Here is a 20,360-nt window from a genome sequence, read left to right as displayed (position 1 = left end):
GAGACGGGCGGATCACAAGGTCAGGAGATCGAGACCATCCTGGCTAACACGGTGAAACCCCGTCTCTACTAAAAAATACAAAAAACTAGCTGGGTGAGGTGGCAGGCGTCTGTAGTCCCAGCTACTAGAGAGGCTGAGGCAGGAGAATGGCGTAAATGCAGGAGGCGGAGCTTGCAGCAAGCTGAGATCCGACCACTGCACTCCAGCCTGGGCGACAGAGCTAGCGAGACTCCGTCTCAAAAAAAACAAAACAAAACAAAACAGAACACGACCAGCACCCCCTAGTGTTCCCTTCCAGGCACTACCCCTCCCCAAACTTACCATGGGGAATAACCCCTATCCTGACCTCTATCAGCACAGATTAGCTTTGAGTGTTTTTGTATTTTAAATGAACTAAAACTTAGTTTTAACTCCTTAGGAACAAGTTAAAGCAAACAAATAGAATTCCTCATATCCTCACAACCAACCCTCCAAATACGAAACCACCCCAGTCAGTCCCACAGTAAACAAACGAAGAGATGTAAGTTTTAATGAGTGGAGTGAGATCCGCTGATGTACCCTGCCCTCCCAAAGAGGATGTACACGGGTTTGCTCTTTTTTTTGAGATGGAGTCTTGCTCTGTCACCCAGGCTGGAGTGGAGTGGCATGATCTCAGCTCACTGCAACCTTTACCTCCTGGGTTCAAGCCATTCTCCTGCCTCAGCCTCCTGAGTAACTGGGATTACAGGCACGTGCCACCATGCCCAGCTAATCTTTTGCATTTTTAGTAGAGACAGGGTTTCACCATGTTGGCCAGGCTGGTCTCGAACTCCTGACCTCAAGTGATACACCTGCTTCAGCCTCCCAAAGTGCTGGGATTACAGGCAAGAGTCACTGTCCACTGTGCCCAGCAGGGTTTGTTCTTTTTTTTTTTTTTTTTGAGATGAAGTCTCACTCTGTCCTCTTAGTCTAGAGTGCAAAGGCGCAATCTTGGCTCGCTGCAACCTCCGTCTCTTGGGTTCAAGCGATTCTCTCACCTCAGGCTACCGAGTAGCTGGGGTTACAGGCATGCGCCAGTACACCCAACTAAGTTTTGTATTTTTAGTAGAAACGGGATTTCACCATGTTGGCTAGGGTGGTCTTGAACTCTTGACCTCAAATGATCTGCCCACCTTGGCCTCCCAAAGTGCTGGGATAACAGACATAAGCCATCACACCCAGCTCGGGTTTGCTCTTCTAATTGTCATCTCTTGCAACCAGTTTCTCTGGTTATATAGAAAAGGACTGTTTCCAGGGTGCCAGTGGTTTGGCCACTGGAACAAAGGACAGAGATAAAACCAGAACAATTTGTTTCTAATTCTGCCCCTCACACTCTGCCTGACCTTAATTGAGGACTTTTCACAGTTTTCACCTGCAATTCTTTATTTTTATTATTATTATTTTTGAGACGGAGCCTCACTCTGTCGCCCAGGCTGGAGTACAGTGGGGCGATCTCGGCTCACTGCAAGCTCCACCTCCCGGGTTCACGCCATTCTCCTGGCTCAGCCTCCCGAGTAGCTGGGACTACAGGCGCCCACCACCACGCCTGGCTAATTTTTGTATTTCTAGTAGAGACGGGGTTTCACCCTGTCAGGTTGGTCTCGATCTCTTGACCTCGTGATCCGCCTGCCTCGGCCTCCCAAAGTGCTGGGATTACAGGCGTGAGCCACTGTGCCTGGCCCAGTTCATTATTTTAAAAACTGTGCTGGCTGGGCGCAGTGGCTCACACCTGTAATCCCAGCACTTTGGGAGGCCCAGGCGGGCGAATCACCTGAGGTTGGGAATTCGAGACCAGCCTGACCAACATGGAGAAACCCCATCTCTCTACCAAAAATACAAAATTAGCTGGGCATGCCTGTAATCCCAGCTACTCAGGAGGCTGAGGCAGGAGAATCGCTTGAACCTGGGAGGCAGAGGTTGCGGTGAGCCGAGATCGTGCCATTGCATTCCAGCCTGGGCAACGTGAGTGAAACTCCGTCTCAAAAAACAAAAAACTGTTTTACATATTCTTCATCCTGATGCGGAGGATGGCAAATTTAAAGGCTATTTTGTAATCGTCTGTTCAACAACTGTTTAGTCAATTTTATTATACTACCAAAGCCTTGCAGCATAACTTTTTTTTCCATGTTTTTCAAAAGGTAATTTTTATTTATTTTATTCATTCATTTATTTATTTATTTGAGATGAAGTCTCCCTCTGTTGCCCAGGCCTGGAGTGCAGTAGTTCAGTCTCAGCTCACGGCAACCTCCATCTCCCAGGTTCAAGCGATTCTCTTGCCTCAGCCTGCCGAGTAGCTGGGATTACAATAAGGGCCTGCCACCACACCCAGCTAATTTTTGTATTTTTAGTAGAGTCAGGGTTTTATACCATTGGCCAGGCTGGTCTTGAACTCCTGATCTCAAGTGATCCACCCGTCTTGGCCTCACAAAGTACTGGGATTACAGGTACGAATGAAAAAGTAATTTTTAAATCACATTTCTGGAGTTCTAAGTCATTATTTTGGTTGGAACAGTATAAATGATAACTGTTTCCAGACAAACCCGATGGATCCTAAAAGCTTTCCCCCTTTTGTGTAAAGACTTCTTTATACATTTATCAACAGTACTAAAAATACCAGAGGGAGGACAGCCAGTTCTGCACACAGCACAGCACTTGCTGGGAAGTCAGAAGTGCTAACTCTTGGCTCTGTCTCCTTCTCAGGGAAGGGCTTAGGGACATCCCTTTGGCCATCCAGCAATGAACCGTGCAAAGCTCTTTTTTGCCCTCATCCTCCACTTCCCAGGCCCTTCGGAGGAGACGCCTGAGAGAGGAGACAAAATGCCAAAAACCGCTCCCTTGCAGACAGGAACGACAGGAATAGGATGCAGTGTTGTCATAAGCCGGGGGAGTCCTTACCCTGGAACTGTGCCGCCCCGAGAATTCTGAGCAAACCATGAAGCCAGCTTGGAAAAGGTGCTCCCAGGAACAGAGATTGAGTAAGGCACCAAAGCAGGAAGCCATTCCACAGCACTGAGATGATATAAAAGTGGGAAAAATATCTGCAAAAGGAAAACAAGTGAGGCAATAATTAGGTTAAATCCACTTTAAGCTGTTATATGGGAAGATTATTTTTAGTTTCTCTGTCTTTCCCCACCCCTCCATTCCCAAAGTATACTTTTGCTTTTTAATAGAATCTGAATCCTGTAGGTGTTCAGATTTCTAAAATTTCCTTTCAAATAATGGGACCAGTTAACTTTCAGGAAAAAGAGGCCTCTCTGAGGTTAACAAGAACACAACCGACTGTGTTAAACTTAGAATAAAGTTTAGTTAGCAGTCTCTCAGATTGTTGGGTAACAGAATTGGGTTCAAGTTCCCAAAATGGAGGCTGCAGGTCCTTGCAAAGAGAACCTAGATTGTGCTAAAACAAGCTAAATCTGTGAAAGATTTTGATTTCTGTATCCCAAACAATATTGCAGTAATAGCCATACAACTGCTACACACGATTTGCATAACCACAGATATTTGGGGCTAGAGGAAGTAAAAGATCTTTAGGCATGACTCAGTGTTTTTCCAAATTAGGTTGACCTAAATTACTTTTATTATAACATGACTAATACTACAATCATAAAACTAGGTATTAATTCCTTATGGTTATAATTCTCAGACAACTACAGGGCCTGTTTTGCAATCAACACATGTACAAACTAAATACAAACAGGACCACAAAACCAATGCAATTGAAATTAGCAATGTTAATTTAATGTGAGAGACGATGTTGATTTGCTGAAACAAAAAAATCACCTAATATGGCACAAGGGCCTAGGGCCTAGCAGGTTCTTCTTTTTTTTTTTTCTTTTGAGACAGGTTCTTGCTGTGTCGTCCAGGCTGGAGTGCAGTGTCGTGATCACAGTTCACTGCAACATTGACCTCCCAGGCTCAAGTGATCCTCACACCTCAGCTTTCCAAGTAGCTGGGACCACAGGCGTGTAGTAGTCCACCATGCCTGGCTAACTTTTAAATTTTTTATAGAGATGCGATCTCCCTACGTTGCCCAGGCTGGTCTCAAACTCCTGGGCTCGAAATCCCTCCCACATTGGCTTCCCAAAGTGCTGGGATTACAGGTGTGAGCCACCATGTCCAGCCCCTCATAGGTTCTTTTGAGGTCTGTTTATGTATACTTTTCTATTTTTTTCTATTCATTCTGAAACCTTTCTGACTCTATAGAGTGCCTGGTTGTCATTTGGCTTTCCCTGGTCTTCAATGCATTGTGTATATATTAAATCCCTTCTTTTCAGTCTATGACAATAAAAGACAACCTGGTGCCAAAAGAGGATTAAACATAATCTCAGGGGCTCCTCCAGATGATCCAGAATATGCCTGTAAGAGAATGCACAGCCCCTGAGATCACGCCTACAAACTCAGTCTGATAAACTCTGATCCAACCTGATCATTTCATGGCAACCCACTCCACTCTGCCAATTACTGTTAGCAAATTCTATCACTGGCCAGGCATGGTGACTCATGCCTGTAATCCCAGGGCTTTGGGAGGCCAAGGTGAGAGGATCCCTTGAGGCCAGGAGTTTGAGGTTATAGTGAGCTGTGATCCTGCTTCTGCACTCCAGCCTGGGCAATAGAGCAAGACCCTGTGTCTTAAAAAATAAATAAATAAAATTCTATCACTGGATTTGCCATCTCTGGCCACACAGAACAAGAATTTTATTTCCACACAACAACTCTTAAACTATTTGAAGAGAGCCATCCTGTGATTCCCAGTTGGGATCTTCTCCAGGCTCAAGAGCCTACTTTTCACAGAAGTTCATGCATCAAGGTCAATCGCCACCTGTGGCTACTGATCTTCAGTTATACCACAGGGTCTTCCTTAAGATACGCTTCCCACAACTGACCCCAGGTATGGGCTGAGCTTTGTGGAGCAGAGTGGAAGGTCAAGAACATGCTGTTCTGCAGGCTCCCAGGGAAAGGCAGGAGGGATAGCTTCTGAAGGACAATTTCTCGACCAGCCACTTTACCTACTTAATTTTTTCACAAATATTTACTGAGCACTTCAAATGTATTGGGCAATATTCTAGAAGCTGGAGACTCGGCAGGGAGTAAACAGACCAGGTCTCTGCCTTGATGGAGTTTACCTTACAGTGGAGAGTCAGACAGTCAACAACTAAACCTGCAGACATCTAGCATAATGCTGGGTCAGGGGACACAGGGTGCAGAGGGGAGGCTGTTCTCGATGGGTGGTCAAGGATGGCTTCTCTGGAAATGACATTTGGCTAGACGGAGTCATCCTTTTGGATTTATAGGGGAAGAACTTTCTAGGCAGAAGAAATAACAACTGCAAAGGCAATAAGGTGGGTGTATATTAGTGGTGTTCAAGGAACATTAAAAGACATTTGTGCAGCTGCTGTGGCATGGCCAACGGTGAGCGTAGAAGGTGAGGCAGGAGTGGGGAGAGGACATGAAGCCCTGTAAGGCCACTAGCTTTTATAATGGGGAGCCATTTGGGCAGAGGAGTGACTTGAAGTAGTAATTTATGTTTTAAAATTCCCTCTAGCCTACCCGGGAGGTGGAGGTTACAGTGAGCCAAGATCGCGCCATTGCACGCCAGCCTGGGTGACAGAGTGAGACTCCGTCTCAAGTAAATAAAATAAATAAATAAATAAATAAATAAATAAATAAATAAATAATAAAATCCCTCTAGCCTGAGCAACATAATGAGGCCCCATCTCTACTTTAAAAAAAAAAAAAAGAAAAGAAATAAAAAAATTTGCCATGTGTGACGATGCATGCCTGTAGTTCCAGCTCCTCGGGAGGCCAAGCAGTAAGTGGTGGTCATGCCACAGCATTCCAGCCTGGGTGACAAAGCGAGATTCTGTCTCAAAACAAACAAACAAACAAACAAAACCCTAAAAATCCCTCTGGCTGATGGATTCTGGTGGTGGTGATAGTTGGATAACAATATGAATGTATTTAAAGCTACCTAACTATATATTTAAGAAACATTTAAAAAGTAAAATTTAAGTTATGTATACTTTACCACAATAAAAACATTTTAAAAGGCAGCAGAAGACGCTGGGTGTGGTGGCTCAGGCCTGTAATCCCAGCACTTTAGGAGGCCGAGGTGGGCGGATTACCTGAGTTCAGGAGTTCCAAACCAGCCTGGCCAACATGGTGAAACCCTGTTTCTACTAAAAATACAAAAATTAGCCAGGCGTGCTGGCACATGCCTGTAATCCCAGCTACTTGGGAGGCTGAGATAGGAGAATCGTTTAAACCCAGGGGGCAGAGGTTATAGTGAGCCGAGATTGCACCACTGCACTCCAGCCCGGGAGACAGAGCAATACTTTGTCTCAAAAAAATAAAAAAGGAGGCAAAAGAAAGCATTGGTCATATATTTCATCATTCTTTTAAGCAAAAATATATCCCTCTGGTAACTACGTAGAGAATAGTCTAGTTGTGGGGGTAAGAGGTGCTAGGTAGAGCGTGGCAAAACAGTTAGGACTATTTAATTCATCTTCATAACAATCCTATGAAGCTTATATGGTTACCTTCGTGTGGCAGATGAGAAACCCAAGGCTCAGAGAGGTTAAGTTACTTATCCAATGTCACACAGTAAGCGGCAGCCCTGCCCTAATGACTATGAAGTTAAAATCATACTATTGTGCTCTCATTCATGCAATCTAGTCATGCCTGAACTTGCTTTTCTATCCTTATGTTACACGTACCGATTTATATTAAGCCTAAAGTCAAGCATATCACTCAAGTGGGTTTTGTGTAAGTTGCTAGGCTACACCATGCTGTGCTCTACTTGTGTCATGGTGTCTTTCATTCACGGGCATATTGTGTTGCTTTTTATTCCCACATTTTGTTTTGCTTGCCTGATTTCCCTCCATACATTTTCTATTCTTTTCTCTTTTTTTAGACTGAGTCTCGCTCTGGCGCCCAGGCTGGAGTGCAGCGGCACGATCTCGGTTCATTGCAAACTCTGCCTCCCGGGTTCACGCCATTCTCCTGCCTCAGCCTCCTGAGTAGCTGGGACTACAGGCTTCTGCCACCACGCCCGGCTAATTTTGGTATTTTAGTAGAGACAGGGTTTCACCGTGTTAGCCAGGATGGTCTGGATCTCCTGATCTCGTGATCCGCCCACCTCGGCCTCCTGAAGTGCTGGGATTACAGGCATGAGCCACCGTACCCAGCCTATACATTTTCTATTCTTTAGAGCAAGTCATACATAGCTCTTGTTTGTTTTTAAAGACCCAGCTTGAACCTTCAAAAGCTGATGTAAAATCTCCACTGTCTTCTGTTTTGGACACTCTCCTTTTTTCCTCCTTTGGCACTTTGCTTACTTGTAGCACTGTTGTCCAAGTCCTTGTAAGTAGGGATAAGGTGATCCTTATAGGATAATACAAGGTGCTGAGTGAGCCCTCCCTCGCTTAACAAACATTTGAGTGCTTACTTTAAGTCACAACTGCTCCAGGTTCTGGGGATACAGCAGCAAACGCAATAGACAATTCTTGCCCTCGTGGAGCTTACACAAGCGTACGCACACACACACATGCACAAAGTAAATTTTATAGCATGTCAGGTGATACAACTGAGAAAACTAAAGCAGAAAAGGGGAAGAAGGAATGCTTGGATGGCAGAATTATATCAAACAAAACAGACAAGGAGGGGCCTCATTGAGAAGGTAATTTGAGTAGAATTACAGGAAGTGAGGGGATAAACCACGTGGCTATCTGGGGAAAGGCCTTTCCAGGTAGAGGGAAACAGGCAGTGCAAGTAGGAGAGAAAACTAACAGAAATGCCCTCAAACCTGGAATAGAGCCAGACAGGGCAAACTAGATACAAAGTCAGTAAGGTAGTGGGAATGAGACCGTATGAGGTCTTGGGCTTTTACTATGAATTAGAAGCTACTCTACGGTTTGGGGACTACAAGACATAATCTATTTTTAATAGTAATACACATTTGCTGGCCGAGCGTGGTGCCTCACGCCTGTAATCCCAGCACTTTGAAAGGCTGAGGTGGGCGGATCATCTGAGGTCAGGAGTTCAAGACCAGCCTGGCCAACATGATAAAACCCCATCTCTACTAAAAATACAAAAATTAGCCAGGTGTGGTGGGGCACACCTGTAGTCCCAGCTTCTTGGGAGGCTGAGACAAGAGAATCACTTGAACCCAGGAGATGGGAGGCTGCAGTGAGCCCAGACTGCGCCACTGCACTCCAGCCTGGGCAAGAAAGTGAGATTCCATCTCAAAACAAACAAACAAACAAAAATGTACTTGCTGACTGCTGGAACAGACTCCAGGCCCCAGGCAGAGGCATTATGGGATTAAGGAGGGGAATTAATGTTTACTGAGTTCTGGTTAGATCCCTGGCCCTGTGCTGAATGCTTTAATATCACCACCAACGAGACCAACAGGTGCTATCGTGTCCAAAATTGGTTCCTTCCGGTGGGTTTTTGGTCTTGCTGACTTCAACAATGAAGCTGCAGACCCTGGCGGCGAGTGTTACAGTTCTTAAAGATGGTGTGTCTGGAGTTTGTTCCCTCAGATGTTCAGATGTGTCCAGAGTTTCTTCCTTCCAGTGGGTTCGTGGTCTCATTTGACATCAGGAGTGAAGCGGCAGACCTTCGTGGTGAGTGTTACAGCTCATAAAGGTAGTACAGACCCCAACAGTGAGCAGCAGCACGATTTATTGTGAAGAGCAAAAACACAAACCTTCCGCAGCATACAAATGCCCCCCTTGCTGCTGCCAGCTTGGGTGGCCAGCTTTTATTCCCTTAATTGGCCCCACCCACATTCTGCTGATTGGCCCATTATACAGAGTACTGATTGGTCCATCTTACAGAGTGCTGATTGGTCCATTTTACAGAATGCTGATTGGTCCGTTTTTACAGAGTGCTGATTGCTGCCTTTACAAACCTTTAGCTAGACACAGAGCGCTGATGGGTGCATTTTTACAGAGCGCTGATTGGTGCCTTTACAAACCTTTAGCTAGACAGAAAAGTTCTCCAAGTTCCCATGTGGCTCAGGAAGTCCAGCTGGCTTCACCTCTCACTATTATGCTAATACTCTAATGCACACCATCACCATCTCTTGCCTGGACCACCACAGTAGCCTCTTACCCAGTCTTTTCCACATGATGGCCAATCATCCTTTAAAACATAAATCACACAATGCAATGCCTCCCCCTCCCACACAAAGCCCTCAGTAGCTTCCACTCACTCAGAATAACATCCAAACTCCAGCATAGGTTGCAAGGCCCTGGCAAGCTGCTGTCTCCCCAACCCCATCCATCCTTCTATGTTGTCACTCATGCCCACTCCAGTCTTGCTCATGATCAAATAACCCTGCTGGATTTCCTCTAAAGCACTTATAGTCATCTGAAATTATCTGGCTGGTTTTACAATATTTATTGACATGTTACTGTCTGCCTTCCTAGAAGATAAGCTCTAAGGAGCCTAGAATGATTCCTGGCACACAGTAGGTATCCATAAACACTGGTTAAATAAATGAATGAGAGAAGGTAAGCACCTCTTCTGAAGTTACTCTCAGAGTAGGCATCCAGCTAATCAGCAAACTAATTAAACCTCAAACCACTTTTTGTCATTCATTCAAAACACATTGACCAAGGTCCTTATTACCAGTCAGGCGTTAAGCTAGGGATATGGTAGCAAAAAAGACAAATATAAACGCATGAAAAGTTTACAGTCTAGAGCAGGGGTTCTCACCATTTCTCCATCATGGACCCCTTTGACAGTTTGGGGAAGGCTACAGCCCTTCTCAAAATATTATACAAGCACAGGAGTGTGGCATGACCATGGGGAAGCAAAAGAAAACAAGGAAATATCCAACCATGAAGCGAATGCTTAGTCTCGGAGATCAGAGGCTTAAAGAAAAGGATAGATTAAAACCTAAAAAGAAAGAAAAGAAGGATCCCAGTGTGTTGAAGGAAAGAGAAATTCCCCAACACCCTACCTGCTTATTTTTCCAATATAATACACAGCTGGGCCCACCTTACCACATCCTCATTGATACCAACCTTTGTCAACTTTTCCACAAAAGCCGAACTGGACTTAGTGCAGTCCATGATGGACTGTCTGTATGCCAAGTGTATTCCTTGTATAACTGATTATATAATGCCTGAAATTGAGAAATTAGAGCAGAAGTATCAAGTGACACTAAGAATCACCAAGGATCCAAGATGTGAAGGATTACCATGTACACACAAAGGAACCTATGCAGATGACTGCTTAGTACAGAGAGTAACTCAGCATAAGTGTTATATTGTGGCCACAGTTGACCGGGACCTTTAAAGAAGAATCCCTAAGGTTCCTGGAGTTCGTATCATGTACATTTCTAACCATAGATACAACATTGAATGAATGCCAGATGATTATGGAGCCCCTCGATTCCAATTCTTATAAGGCACAGTTCCTCTGCCTTTCTTCAACGAACTTTTTCTTATTGCCAGTTCATTACACATGCAAGAGCGTGAATTATTATTCTGTTGACCTATTTGCTCTATTATGAGCTGAGGATGGTTAAACATGCTCACTCCTGGCTTTTTTTTTTTTTTTTTTTTTTTTTTTTTTTTTTAGAGATGAAAAAGCCTGTTGCCGCCCGCAGGCTGGCTGGCACTGCAGGCGCTCTGCGCTCGCAGGTTTTGGGCGATTGTCCTGGGCCTGCAGGGGCCCCCTGAGTGGCCAGCTAATTTTTTTTTTTTTTTTATTTTGGTATTTTAGTAGAGACAAATATGTATTTTAGCACAGAAAAATATGCCTCGGCCTCCCAGGGTGCTGGGATTGCAGGTGTGAGCCACCGTGCTTGGCCTGCTCACTTTTTGATGCTGTTTTGAAACTGATATTTTGTCTCATAAAAATGTTAGGCCAGGCTGGGCACAGTGGCTCACGCCTGTGGTCCCGGCGCTTTGGGAGGCCGAGGTGGGTAGGTGGATCTTCTGAGGTCAGGAGTTCAAGACCAGTTGGCCAACATGGTGAAACCCCATGTCTGCTAAAAATGCAAAAATGTCTGTGCATGGTGGTGCGTACCTGTGTTCCCGGCTGCTGGGGGGCTTAGGCAGCAGAATCGCTTGAACTCGGGAGGTAGATGTTGCAGTGAGCCGATATTGCGCCATTGCACTCCGGCCTGGGCAACAAGAGTGAAACCCTGTCTCAAAAAAAAAAAAAAAAAGAAAAAAAAAAAGAAAATTTAGGCCAGGCACACAGTGACTCACGCCTATAATCCCAGCACTTTGGGAGGCCAAAGTGGGCAGATCATCTGAGGTCAGGAGTTCCAGGCCAGCTTGGACAACATGGCAAAACCCCATCTCTACTAAAAATACAAAAAAAATTAGCCAGGTGTGGTGTCACATGCCTGTAATCCCAGCTACTGGGGGTGCTGAGGCAGAAGAATCTCTTGAACCCAGGAGGTGGAGGTTGCAGTGAGCGGAGACTGGGCCACGGCATTCCAGCCTGGATGACAGAGTAAGACTGTCTCAAAAAAAAAAAAAAAAAAGAATGATAGTCAAAAGGTATAAAATCTTAGACAGGAAAAATATGTTTTATGCCTTTTTTGAGTTATATTGTACAGTGTGTTGCATACTTAATAATGGAGTATTATACATTTCAAAATTGATGTTCTCATCACAGAAGTGTATCTGAAGTACTGGATATGTTAACTAGCTTGATTTAATTATTCCACATCTCATCCACAATTTATGACATCACTTTGTAACCTATAAATTTATACGATGATAAATTGTCAATTTACAAAAAAAATTATACAAGCATAATGTAAAATGCAGCGGGCTTACAAAGGAAACCAATTATAGTGACATACAAGTAATGCAACTACTAAAAAACAAATTTGCAATATAGTAATACGTATATTTCTTTCTTTTTCAGACAGAGTTTTAATCTTGTTGCCCAGGCTGGAGTGCAGTGGCGCAATCTTGGCTCACTTCAACCTACACCTCCCAGGTTCAAGCTATTCTCCTACCTCAGCCTCCCGAGTAGCTGGAATTACCGGTGCTCACCACCATGCCTGCTAATTTTTGTATTTTTAGTAGAGATGGGGTTTCACCATTTCGGCCAGGCTGGTCTCGAACTCCCAACCTCAGGTGATCCACCCGCCTCAGCCTCCCAAAGTGCTGGGATTACAGGCGTGAGCCACCGCACCCGGCCTGTAATATGTATACTTCTTAATGTGTCTAATAACAAGATCTAGTGGTGAAAGACTGTAGTGTTCTCATAGCGATGAAAACAGTAATATTTTGAGGTATCATCAATATTCTTAATGTAACATAAAAAACTATCACAGAGTTGCAGGTACTGCTAATTCTACTGTGGTTTGTAGATTATATTCATAATTAAGGCAATGCTAAATTTCAGCTAGAGGTTAGTGAAAATAAAGACATAACTTTCTTCCAACCCAAGTTTGCCCTGAATTCTATCCACAGATCCTCTGAACCTCCAGTAAATGCTCCCTGGATTCCAGTGGGGAAAGTCTGGGCAGCTCTTTTTGCCTCTAGAGCCTAATTCAATTGCAAAGCTTCGATACCATTTGGAATCATTTTGAAATTTACGAAGTTCTTCTACATTCACTATGCAACCCAAAGCATCATGATACATGTTCAAGGTTGCCTGTTTATTTAGACTTTCTGGGAAATCAAAACTCTAGGAACCAAAAGGAAAACAAAAAAAAGCAACCATCCCCTTAATTAAAAAAAAAAAAAAATCTACCAGACAGGAGTCATGGAAACAAACATTCCAAGAACCGATTTTAGGTTTTATTCTTGCCTCCTTAGGAAAGAAAAAAACAATTCCAAACAAAATTACCTACATACTGCCTTATTTGCAGAAATGTGATTTACAACTGCCTATTTTTAACTATAGCAATTATGAACTTCTTTTCATTTTTAAGAGTACTGCTAGAGGGCCAGGTGCAATGGCTAATGCCTGTAATCCCAGCACTTTGGGAGGCCAAGGCAGGTGGATCACTTGAGGTCATGAGTTCAAGACCAGCCTGGCCAAAATGTCGAAACCCCATTCTACTAAAAAATACAAAAATTAGCTGGGCATGGTGGTGTGCACCTCTAGTCCCAGGTACTCAGGAGGCTGAGGGAGGAGAATTGCTTGAACCCAGGAGGCAGAGGTTGCAGTGAGCCAAGATCAAGCCACTACATTCCAGCCTGGGTGACAGCAAGACTCCATCTCAAAAAAAAAGAGTACTACTAGATTTTGCACAGGAAAAATATTCAAATATAAGTATCAAGGTTAACGTTACCAAATGATTTTAAATTTGGATTAACCAAGATATTTACTAAATGCTACCATCTGGGATAAATCCATTCCTACTTGATCTTTCACACAGATTGAGCTTCACATGGTACAAGATATTTCCCATGAAGTATACCAGAGCATAAGAGCTTGGGATTTAAATTCCAACAGGCAGGGTTCAGGTACCACCCTTGCTAGTACTAGTATCACTGCACAAGTGCTATCTTCTAAGTTTGAGTTTGCACATGTGTAAATGGGAATAATGACAATAACATCTCCCTCACAGGTCTACTGTGAGGATTAAATGAGGAAAAGCATGTACTCCTTAGTAGTCATCACATAATCATATACGTAAGCACTTAGTCAATGGTGGTTACTATTAATAAACCAGTAAAATCTCTCTTACATGCTCCTTAGCCATTAACACATTTTTTTAAAATGATAAAAGTGATAAGCATCTTGTCAATGAAGACTCTTTGGAAAATACAGAGACATATAAAAAAGAGGCCATAAACTCTTACCTTCACCCAAGTCTATCTCCCTTTTTCATATAAACAGGGGTACAAAATTTGAAAAGAGAGTACTACATGTATTAATTTTTTGGAGACACTGCCAGTTTTGATGCAAGTTATCTTTTTTTTGTTGCAATAAAAATGCCTTTCATTACTGGTCTGGATGTTTTGTACCTTCTCCAGTACTAAAAGAAACGTCTGTTTAAATTTAGAGAGAGAGGGAAAAAAGGGCACTTGAACACTATGGGAGGTTCTACTGTAGAATTCTGGAAGAAGAAAAAGGTGTAAATTGTTTCACAATACAGTAGAAATTACAGGAAGTCCAAAGAGTACCAATTGTTACAGTAATGAATAAGGAAAAGGCACCAAGTCTCTTTCTTGACTGTCATATAATAACAGACTTGAGTTGCAACAGCTGGTGTGTATGCAAGTTCAGGGGATGATTTTACACGTGCCATTTAATCCAAGTACACTAGTACCTTTCTCAAAACTCAGAAAATAAATTGCTGCGAAGTTAAAAGGACTTAACCCTGATTACAAATGGGGTAACAGGCAATTTTTTGCTTAAAGAGAGCCTCTAGGAAACAGGAGGTTTGATCAGTTTGTTTCATGTACTTCTACTTCTTCCCTTTAGGGTGCCTCAGAATGACCTAGTTCTCCCTTCTCTGTGTTAACACCTGACACATCTTTCTCTGACAGTCAAAACTCACAGATTATCCAAGTTTTAGAAGCCAAGTTATACTTGTCCCTTTGTTGCCTGCGGACCTGGGGCACTGCCTATGAGTGTTTCAAGTGATAACCCAGATGTTTTTAAACTTTAAAAAAAAAATTTTTTTTTTAATACAAGGTCTTTCTCTGTTATCCAGGCTAGAGTACAGTGGCATGATTATAGCTCACTGCAGTCTCTAACGCCTGATCTCAAATGATCTTCCTGCCTTCATTCCAAGTAGCTGGCACTACAGGCACACGACACCACGCCCTGCCAATTTTTTATATTTTCAGGAGAGACGGAGTCGCACTATATTTCCCAGCCTGGTCTCGAACTCCTGAGCTCAAGCGATACGCCTGCCTCGGCCTCCTAAAGTGCTGGGATTATAGGCGGGAGCCACTGCGCCCGGCCTAAGATGCATCTTAAGAGGCACTGTTCTATTTCTACCACCTCGAATAGTATTTGGCCAACTCTTTCCAGCTGTGTCCTGAATTTAAAGTGGAAAAAGGAGAAGAAAATTATAACAGGTCTCACAATCTCTGATTCTATTCAAACCCTGACGATTAATCTTTCGCTGAACTGGGTTACAGAATCTTTCGAAAGTCAGATGGAGCTTCGGGACGGGCCTGTCTATGACGTGCACCTTGGATCACCTTCCCCAGGGGCACCTGCCTAGGTGCGGGCTAGGGCGACTCAGTCCTTTGTTCCCACTGCGAGGGTTGGGGAGAGAAATGGGGGAAGCCGAGGCCAAAGAGCCAGCCTGACTTCATTTCCACAAATGATTCCGGTGACCTCAAGTTAGAGTACGAGCCACTGGAGTGCAGGGGACGGGCAAGAGGAGAATTTGGGGCAAGGGGGACTTCATTTTGCCGCCTAAATTCGGATGACCAGGCCTAAATTCGGATGCGTTGCCATTTCCCACAGGGAAAGGCTCCGTGCGGCTACCAGTTCACATTCCTCCAGCCGAGTGCAAGCGGCTCCGTTCTCCCTCGGCGTCCACGGACACCTGGGCACTGCTCCCCCGAGCCACGCAGCAGTCCGGGCATGGCCGGGGTCAGGCGGAGGGAGCGCCGTGCTGCGCCCGGGAACCCGCCGGGGCCTCATAGGCCAGATGCCGCCTCTGCTGCCCCCTGCTGGCTGCCCGCGAGCCGGGCGCCCTGAACTCTCCGCGCCTGGGCCACCGCGGCTCGGTTACCTCTTGGGGACATCAAAGGCGCGGCAGGCGGCGGGGCGCGGCGGCTCCCCACACTTCGTTTTCCCATAGCGTATCAGGTCCTGAAAGATCGCGCAGCCCGGGAGCAGGCCAGGCGGCAGGAGCTGCAGCAGTAGGGTGAGCAGGAAGGCGGCGGTCAGCGTGAGCCACACCGCGCGCAGCGGGTTCAGCGCCGAGAGCTCGGCCTCCGCCCAGGGAGCCATGGTCCGCGTGCCCGCCTTCCAAGCTGCTGGCGCCCCCACCGCCCGCTTGTCCGCGGAAAAGCGGCCACTAGCGCGCCGCGCGCAGGTCTCAGCCTAGCGGGACGTCGGTGACGCGGCACGGGGCGGGGACGCGCAGAGCCCCTCCCGGACTCGCCGCTCAGCCGCGGAGGTCCTTGGTCCCGGTTGTGCTGGCGTAGGCTGGTCGCTCGCAGTCCCTAATCTGGGTATGGAGATGCTTAGATGGAGTTCCAGAATATGATTAATCAGAAGTAAAGACGCAAAACAGATGAGACCACGTGTCTGCCAGTCTTATCAGCATTATCTCCAAGGCAAAAAATGGAAACCTTACATGTTCCACTTTATTTAGCTAAATTGTGCTACACTAACATGTTAGAATATCATGCAGTCATTGAGAATTATTATGACGAGTGTAGAAACACGGAAAGCTGTTTAGGAAACAGTATGTGAAGTGAAAAAAAGAACCAACTGTAAAAATACATAGCTATGATTGCAAACAACTGTATTAATATGAATGTTTGTATATATGGATAAGGCAGATCACACACAAAAATGAATAATCGTGTTAAGAAGTTGGAAATGTGTTGCATATGTGTATAATGTAAACATGTAGACAAGTAATTGCACGTAATAATAAAAATAGTGGTAAAAGTGTGTTTAAAAAACAGCAATCGCTTCCCAATAGGGTTTCAATCCTTAGAAGCAAAGTTTTTAAATTCCATCAGCTGTTTCCTGTAACATTTATCTCAGGTAGTGGCAATGCTATTTATTGACTCACTGATTTTAAACAACACTGATTTTATTTACTGTAAGTGAAAATCTAGCTCTTTTAAGTATTTAAAAGCCTTTAAAATGTTAATTCTGAAATATTGTATGCCTACTGTATGACAAGCATCATTTTGGATACTGAGGACAGAGGGGTTTACAAGACAATTGTCACTGCCTATTTGGAGCTTACGTTTTTGAGACTGGGTGGTGGGTGAGAAGTGGGAGAGGGGAGAGGTAGCCAACTCATCACCCTTACCCCAATGAGATACCTGATGTGTGTGTTGAATAAACATCAGGGTAGGTAGGTTAGTGGGACTTTGGATTGTTAAATGAGCAAGCTTTTAGAATTTTGCTTCTTTGTGCAACAACACCTAAGGCTTTACCAATCCTTTGACAGCCAAGTGATAAAGAATGGTCAAATTGGTATTCTAGCTAGGACAATGAGGCCTTCTTGAGTGATCCTGGATCTCTTTTGCAGGAGTCACCCTTTCGCTGTTTCTTTCCTTTTTTTTTTTTTTTGAGACGGAGTCTAGCTCTGTCACCCAGGCTGGAGTGCAGTGGCCTGATCTCTGCTCACTGCAAGCTCTGCCTCCCAGGTTCACACCATTCTCCTGCCTCAGCCTCCCGAGTAGCTGGGACTACAGGCACCTGCCATCACACCCGGCTAATTTTTTTTTTTTTTTTTTTTTTTTTTTTTTGTATTTTTACTAGAGACGGGGTTCACTGTGTTAGCCAGGATGGTCTCGATCTCCTGACCCCGTGATCCGTCTGCCTCAGCCTCCCAAGGTGCTGGGATTACAAGCATGAACCTGGCACCACTTCGCTGTTTCTTTATTGTTCTTAGGTTAACTCCCTGGAAATACAGCTGGCTTTTCCATGATCTCTTTCTTTTCAGAGAAGCTATTTGTAAATGCATTGCAGGGACTCGGTTTCGTAGGTAGGAGTTTCTCTTACAGTTGTCTGACCTGGGGGGGAGGATTGAAAACAAGATAGGAGTGTGTGTGTGTGTGTGTGTGAGAGAGAGTATGTGTGTTGTGGAAACAGGAAGGGTTGAGGAGGAGGCTGGAGGGGAAAATTATCCCATATATTTTTTAGATTTTTTTTTTTTTTGAGATGGAGTTTCACTCTTGTTGCCCGGTCTGGAGTGCAATGGCACGATCTTGGCTCACCGCAATCTCCGCCTCCTGGGTTCAAGCTATTCTCCTGCCTCAGCCTCCCGAGTAGCTGGGATTACAGGCATGTGCCACGAGACTAGGCTAATTTTGTATTTTTAGTAGAGACGGGGCTTCTCCATGTTGGTCAGGCTGGTCTCGAACTCCCGACCTCAGGTGATCGGCCCGCCTCGGCCTCCCAAAGTGCTGGGATTACAGGCATAAGCCACCCTGCCTGGATATTTTTTAGATTATAATCAGCATGCACAGTTTATATTCAGAGAAGCCCCCTGTAGATGGCAGTGGCTGAACAGAAAGCCATAAGCTACACCCTCCGGGGAGTATTTGTAAATGTAAATCCTGACTGGAGTGAGTTAGTTCGAAAGTGGAATACCAGGCTAACATCTGTTAGAAAGATCATTGCTAATAAATATCAGTGAGCATTTTTTTCTTCATTTAATTAACTGCACTATATGTTCAACAAACTACTGGTCTTGCCTGCAGTAAATGGCAAAGCCATTTTTCCAGTTGCTCAGGGGAAAAACCTTGAACTCAGCCTTGATTCCTTTCTCTCATAGCCTAAATACAGTCAGTCAGCAAATCCTGTTGGCTCTACCTTCAAAATATGAATCTAAATTCCATCACCCTTAGAGTCAGTGCTTTAGGTCACTAGCCATCTCAATACATCAGAAAAAGAAAGAAAACATATAAGGACTACTAAGTAAGAAATAACGCTGGCATTATTTGACGATTATATGAAACTCCAATAATAGAAACTCCAATGGCATGCACAGATAAGGTATCAGAACTAGCAGGAGAGTTTGGGGAGGTTGCTGGAGATAAAAATCTGTTCATAAATATGATTTCTATTTCCCAGTAACAAACAGGAAATTGTACATTTTTATTTCTCAGCAACAAACAATATATTGTATGTTTCAAAGATACAATTCACAATGGCATAAAATATATGTCTAGGAATAAATCTAATAAGGATATAAAAGATGTTAGAAATCCCAAAATTATTAGAAATAGATCATTGGTGCGACAAAGAAAAGTCGGCACAGAGACAAAAGATCCCTCAGCAAGGCCGTCTTTACCTTCTGCAGAAAGGGCGCTCAGCCGCAGATGGAACCATGGCGAGAGCACCCTTGAACAAAGGAAAATGAGACATAAGTATTTATCCCTTATGCATTTGCGTTATCCTTACTGCTGTGTCCTGCATCCGTTGGCTGGAGTGGGACCTCACAATCTTTTTTTTTTTTTAGGACAGAGTTTGCCTCTTGTTGTCCGGGCTGGAGTGCAATGGCACGATCTCGGCTCACTGCAACCTCCGCCTCCCAGGTTCAAGCAATACTCCTGCCTCAGCCTCCCTAGTAACTGGGATTACAGGCATGTGCCACGATGCCTGGCTAATTGTGTGTTTTTAGTAGAGATGGGGTTTCTCCATGTTCGTCAGGCTGGAACCTCATAATCTTAAATTGATACCTGATTTGCTAATAACCTGAAACTTTTCTGAATAGGTAAATGCAGGGAAGAACAAAGAAGTTGCTTACGAAAGGTGTAAGGAAGCAATAACGTTTCCAAATAAGGAAGGGGCATAGGCTGTGAGGTGGAACCTGCCTGTGAGCACGTCCAACAGTTACATAGGATAGGACTTAACGAAGAGTTATTAGCACAAAGCAAGGAGGCTTGAAGAAAGTTAGTCTTTAAAAGAAACTATTATTTCTAACACTTATGATTTATTCTTTAAAAAGAAGGAAATCTTTGAAGAGGAAACTTTTTACTTTCTACAATCCCTCCTCTTTTAGTTTTCCTCTTCAAACTTGATTAACATGTCTTGGCTTAGTTGTTTTAACTCTTGGATGTGTGGTACAACATAATACTTAAGATGAAGGAGTAGAGTACACTTATTATAGTTGTTAAAGAGATAAGAATTGAGGCTACAGTTTTTTTCTTTTTCTGTTGATGAAATGTCAAGGTACAAGGGATAGCCAATTGAACTAAAGTGTAAGTACTGCTCTAGTTATTTGGCAGAGTGTCCAGTAAAGGTCCTCCATAATACCACCATACATCCACTCAGCGATGAGTAAGGGCGGACTGATGGATCAGCTCTTGGAAGTGCCTGACTTCACTGCATCCTGTTAAGTCTCCAAGGAATGCCAAAATTTTCCTCTTGTCATTAGAGACACAAGGTAAAGTTGGTTTTGGAAGATGGAGACTGGATGGCCCTCAGGGGCTGACCCACAGGGTGTTGAGCTTCAGGAAATAACGGGGAAAGAGCTTGGTACAATTTGTTATTCCAGGCAGTGGAATCTTGAAAAAGAGCTGTCATGCACTCCATGTCCGCTTGATTTGAGGACCACCCCAGTGGAAAGGGAACAACCTGGGCCTTTGACCTACCGTGTGCACAAGCCTAACAGTTGCTTTTCTTTGAAGTGTGAAAGGAATATTTAATCCATTTTAACCAGGCATTTACATCTTTATACCCTGTTTCAATGG

At 44.2% G+C, this 20,360-nt stretch overlaps 1 protein-coding gene and 1 pseudogene across 2 annotated transcripts in view; one reads left to right on the top strand and one right to left on the bottom strand.

The window, feature by feature from the left end:
• Positions 1–16,439, bottom strand: part of SRD5A3 (steroid 5 alpha-reductase 3) — a 43,591-nt gene extending 27,152 nt beyond the window's left edge. Inside the window, exons 1-2 of one of the 2 annotated variants that reach the window (XM_017875108.1) lie at positions 15,704–16,439; positions 2,914–3,056 (exon numbers count right to left, since the gene is read on the bottom strand). In XM_017875108.1, coding sequence (XP_017730597.1) covers positions 2,914–3,056; positions 15,704–15,924 — 364 coding nt within the window. In that variant the 5' untranslated portion in view covers positions 15,925–16,439. The remainder of the gene's footprint in view (positions 1–2,913; positions 3,057–15,703) is intronic. The other variant, XM_017875107.1, reaches the window with a different exon arrangement.
• On the top strand, positions 9,037–10,564 carry LOC108531595 (rRNA-processing protein FCF1 homolog pseudogene; annotated as a pseudogene).
• Positions 16,440–20,360: the final 3,921 nt, after the last annotated feature.

This window comes from Rhinopithecus bieti, unplaced genomic scaffold, assembly GCF_001698545.2.
Source record: "Rhinopithecus bieti isolate Rb0 unplaced genomic scaffold, ASM169854v2 scaffold_7212, whole genome shotgun sequence".
NCBI lineage: Eukaryota > Metazoa > Chordata > Mammalia > Primates > Cercopithecidae > Rhinopithecus > Rhinopithecus bieti.
Note: the sequence above shows the minus strand (reverse complement) of the source record. Positions and strands in the feature narration are given on the sequence as shown.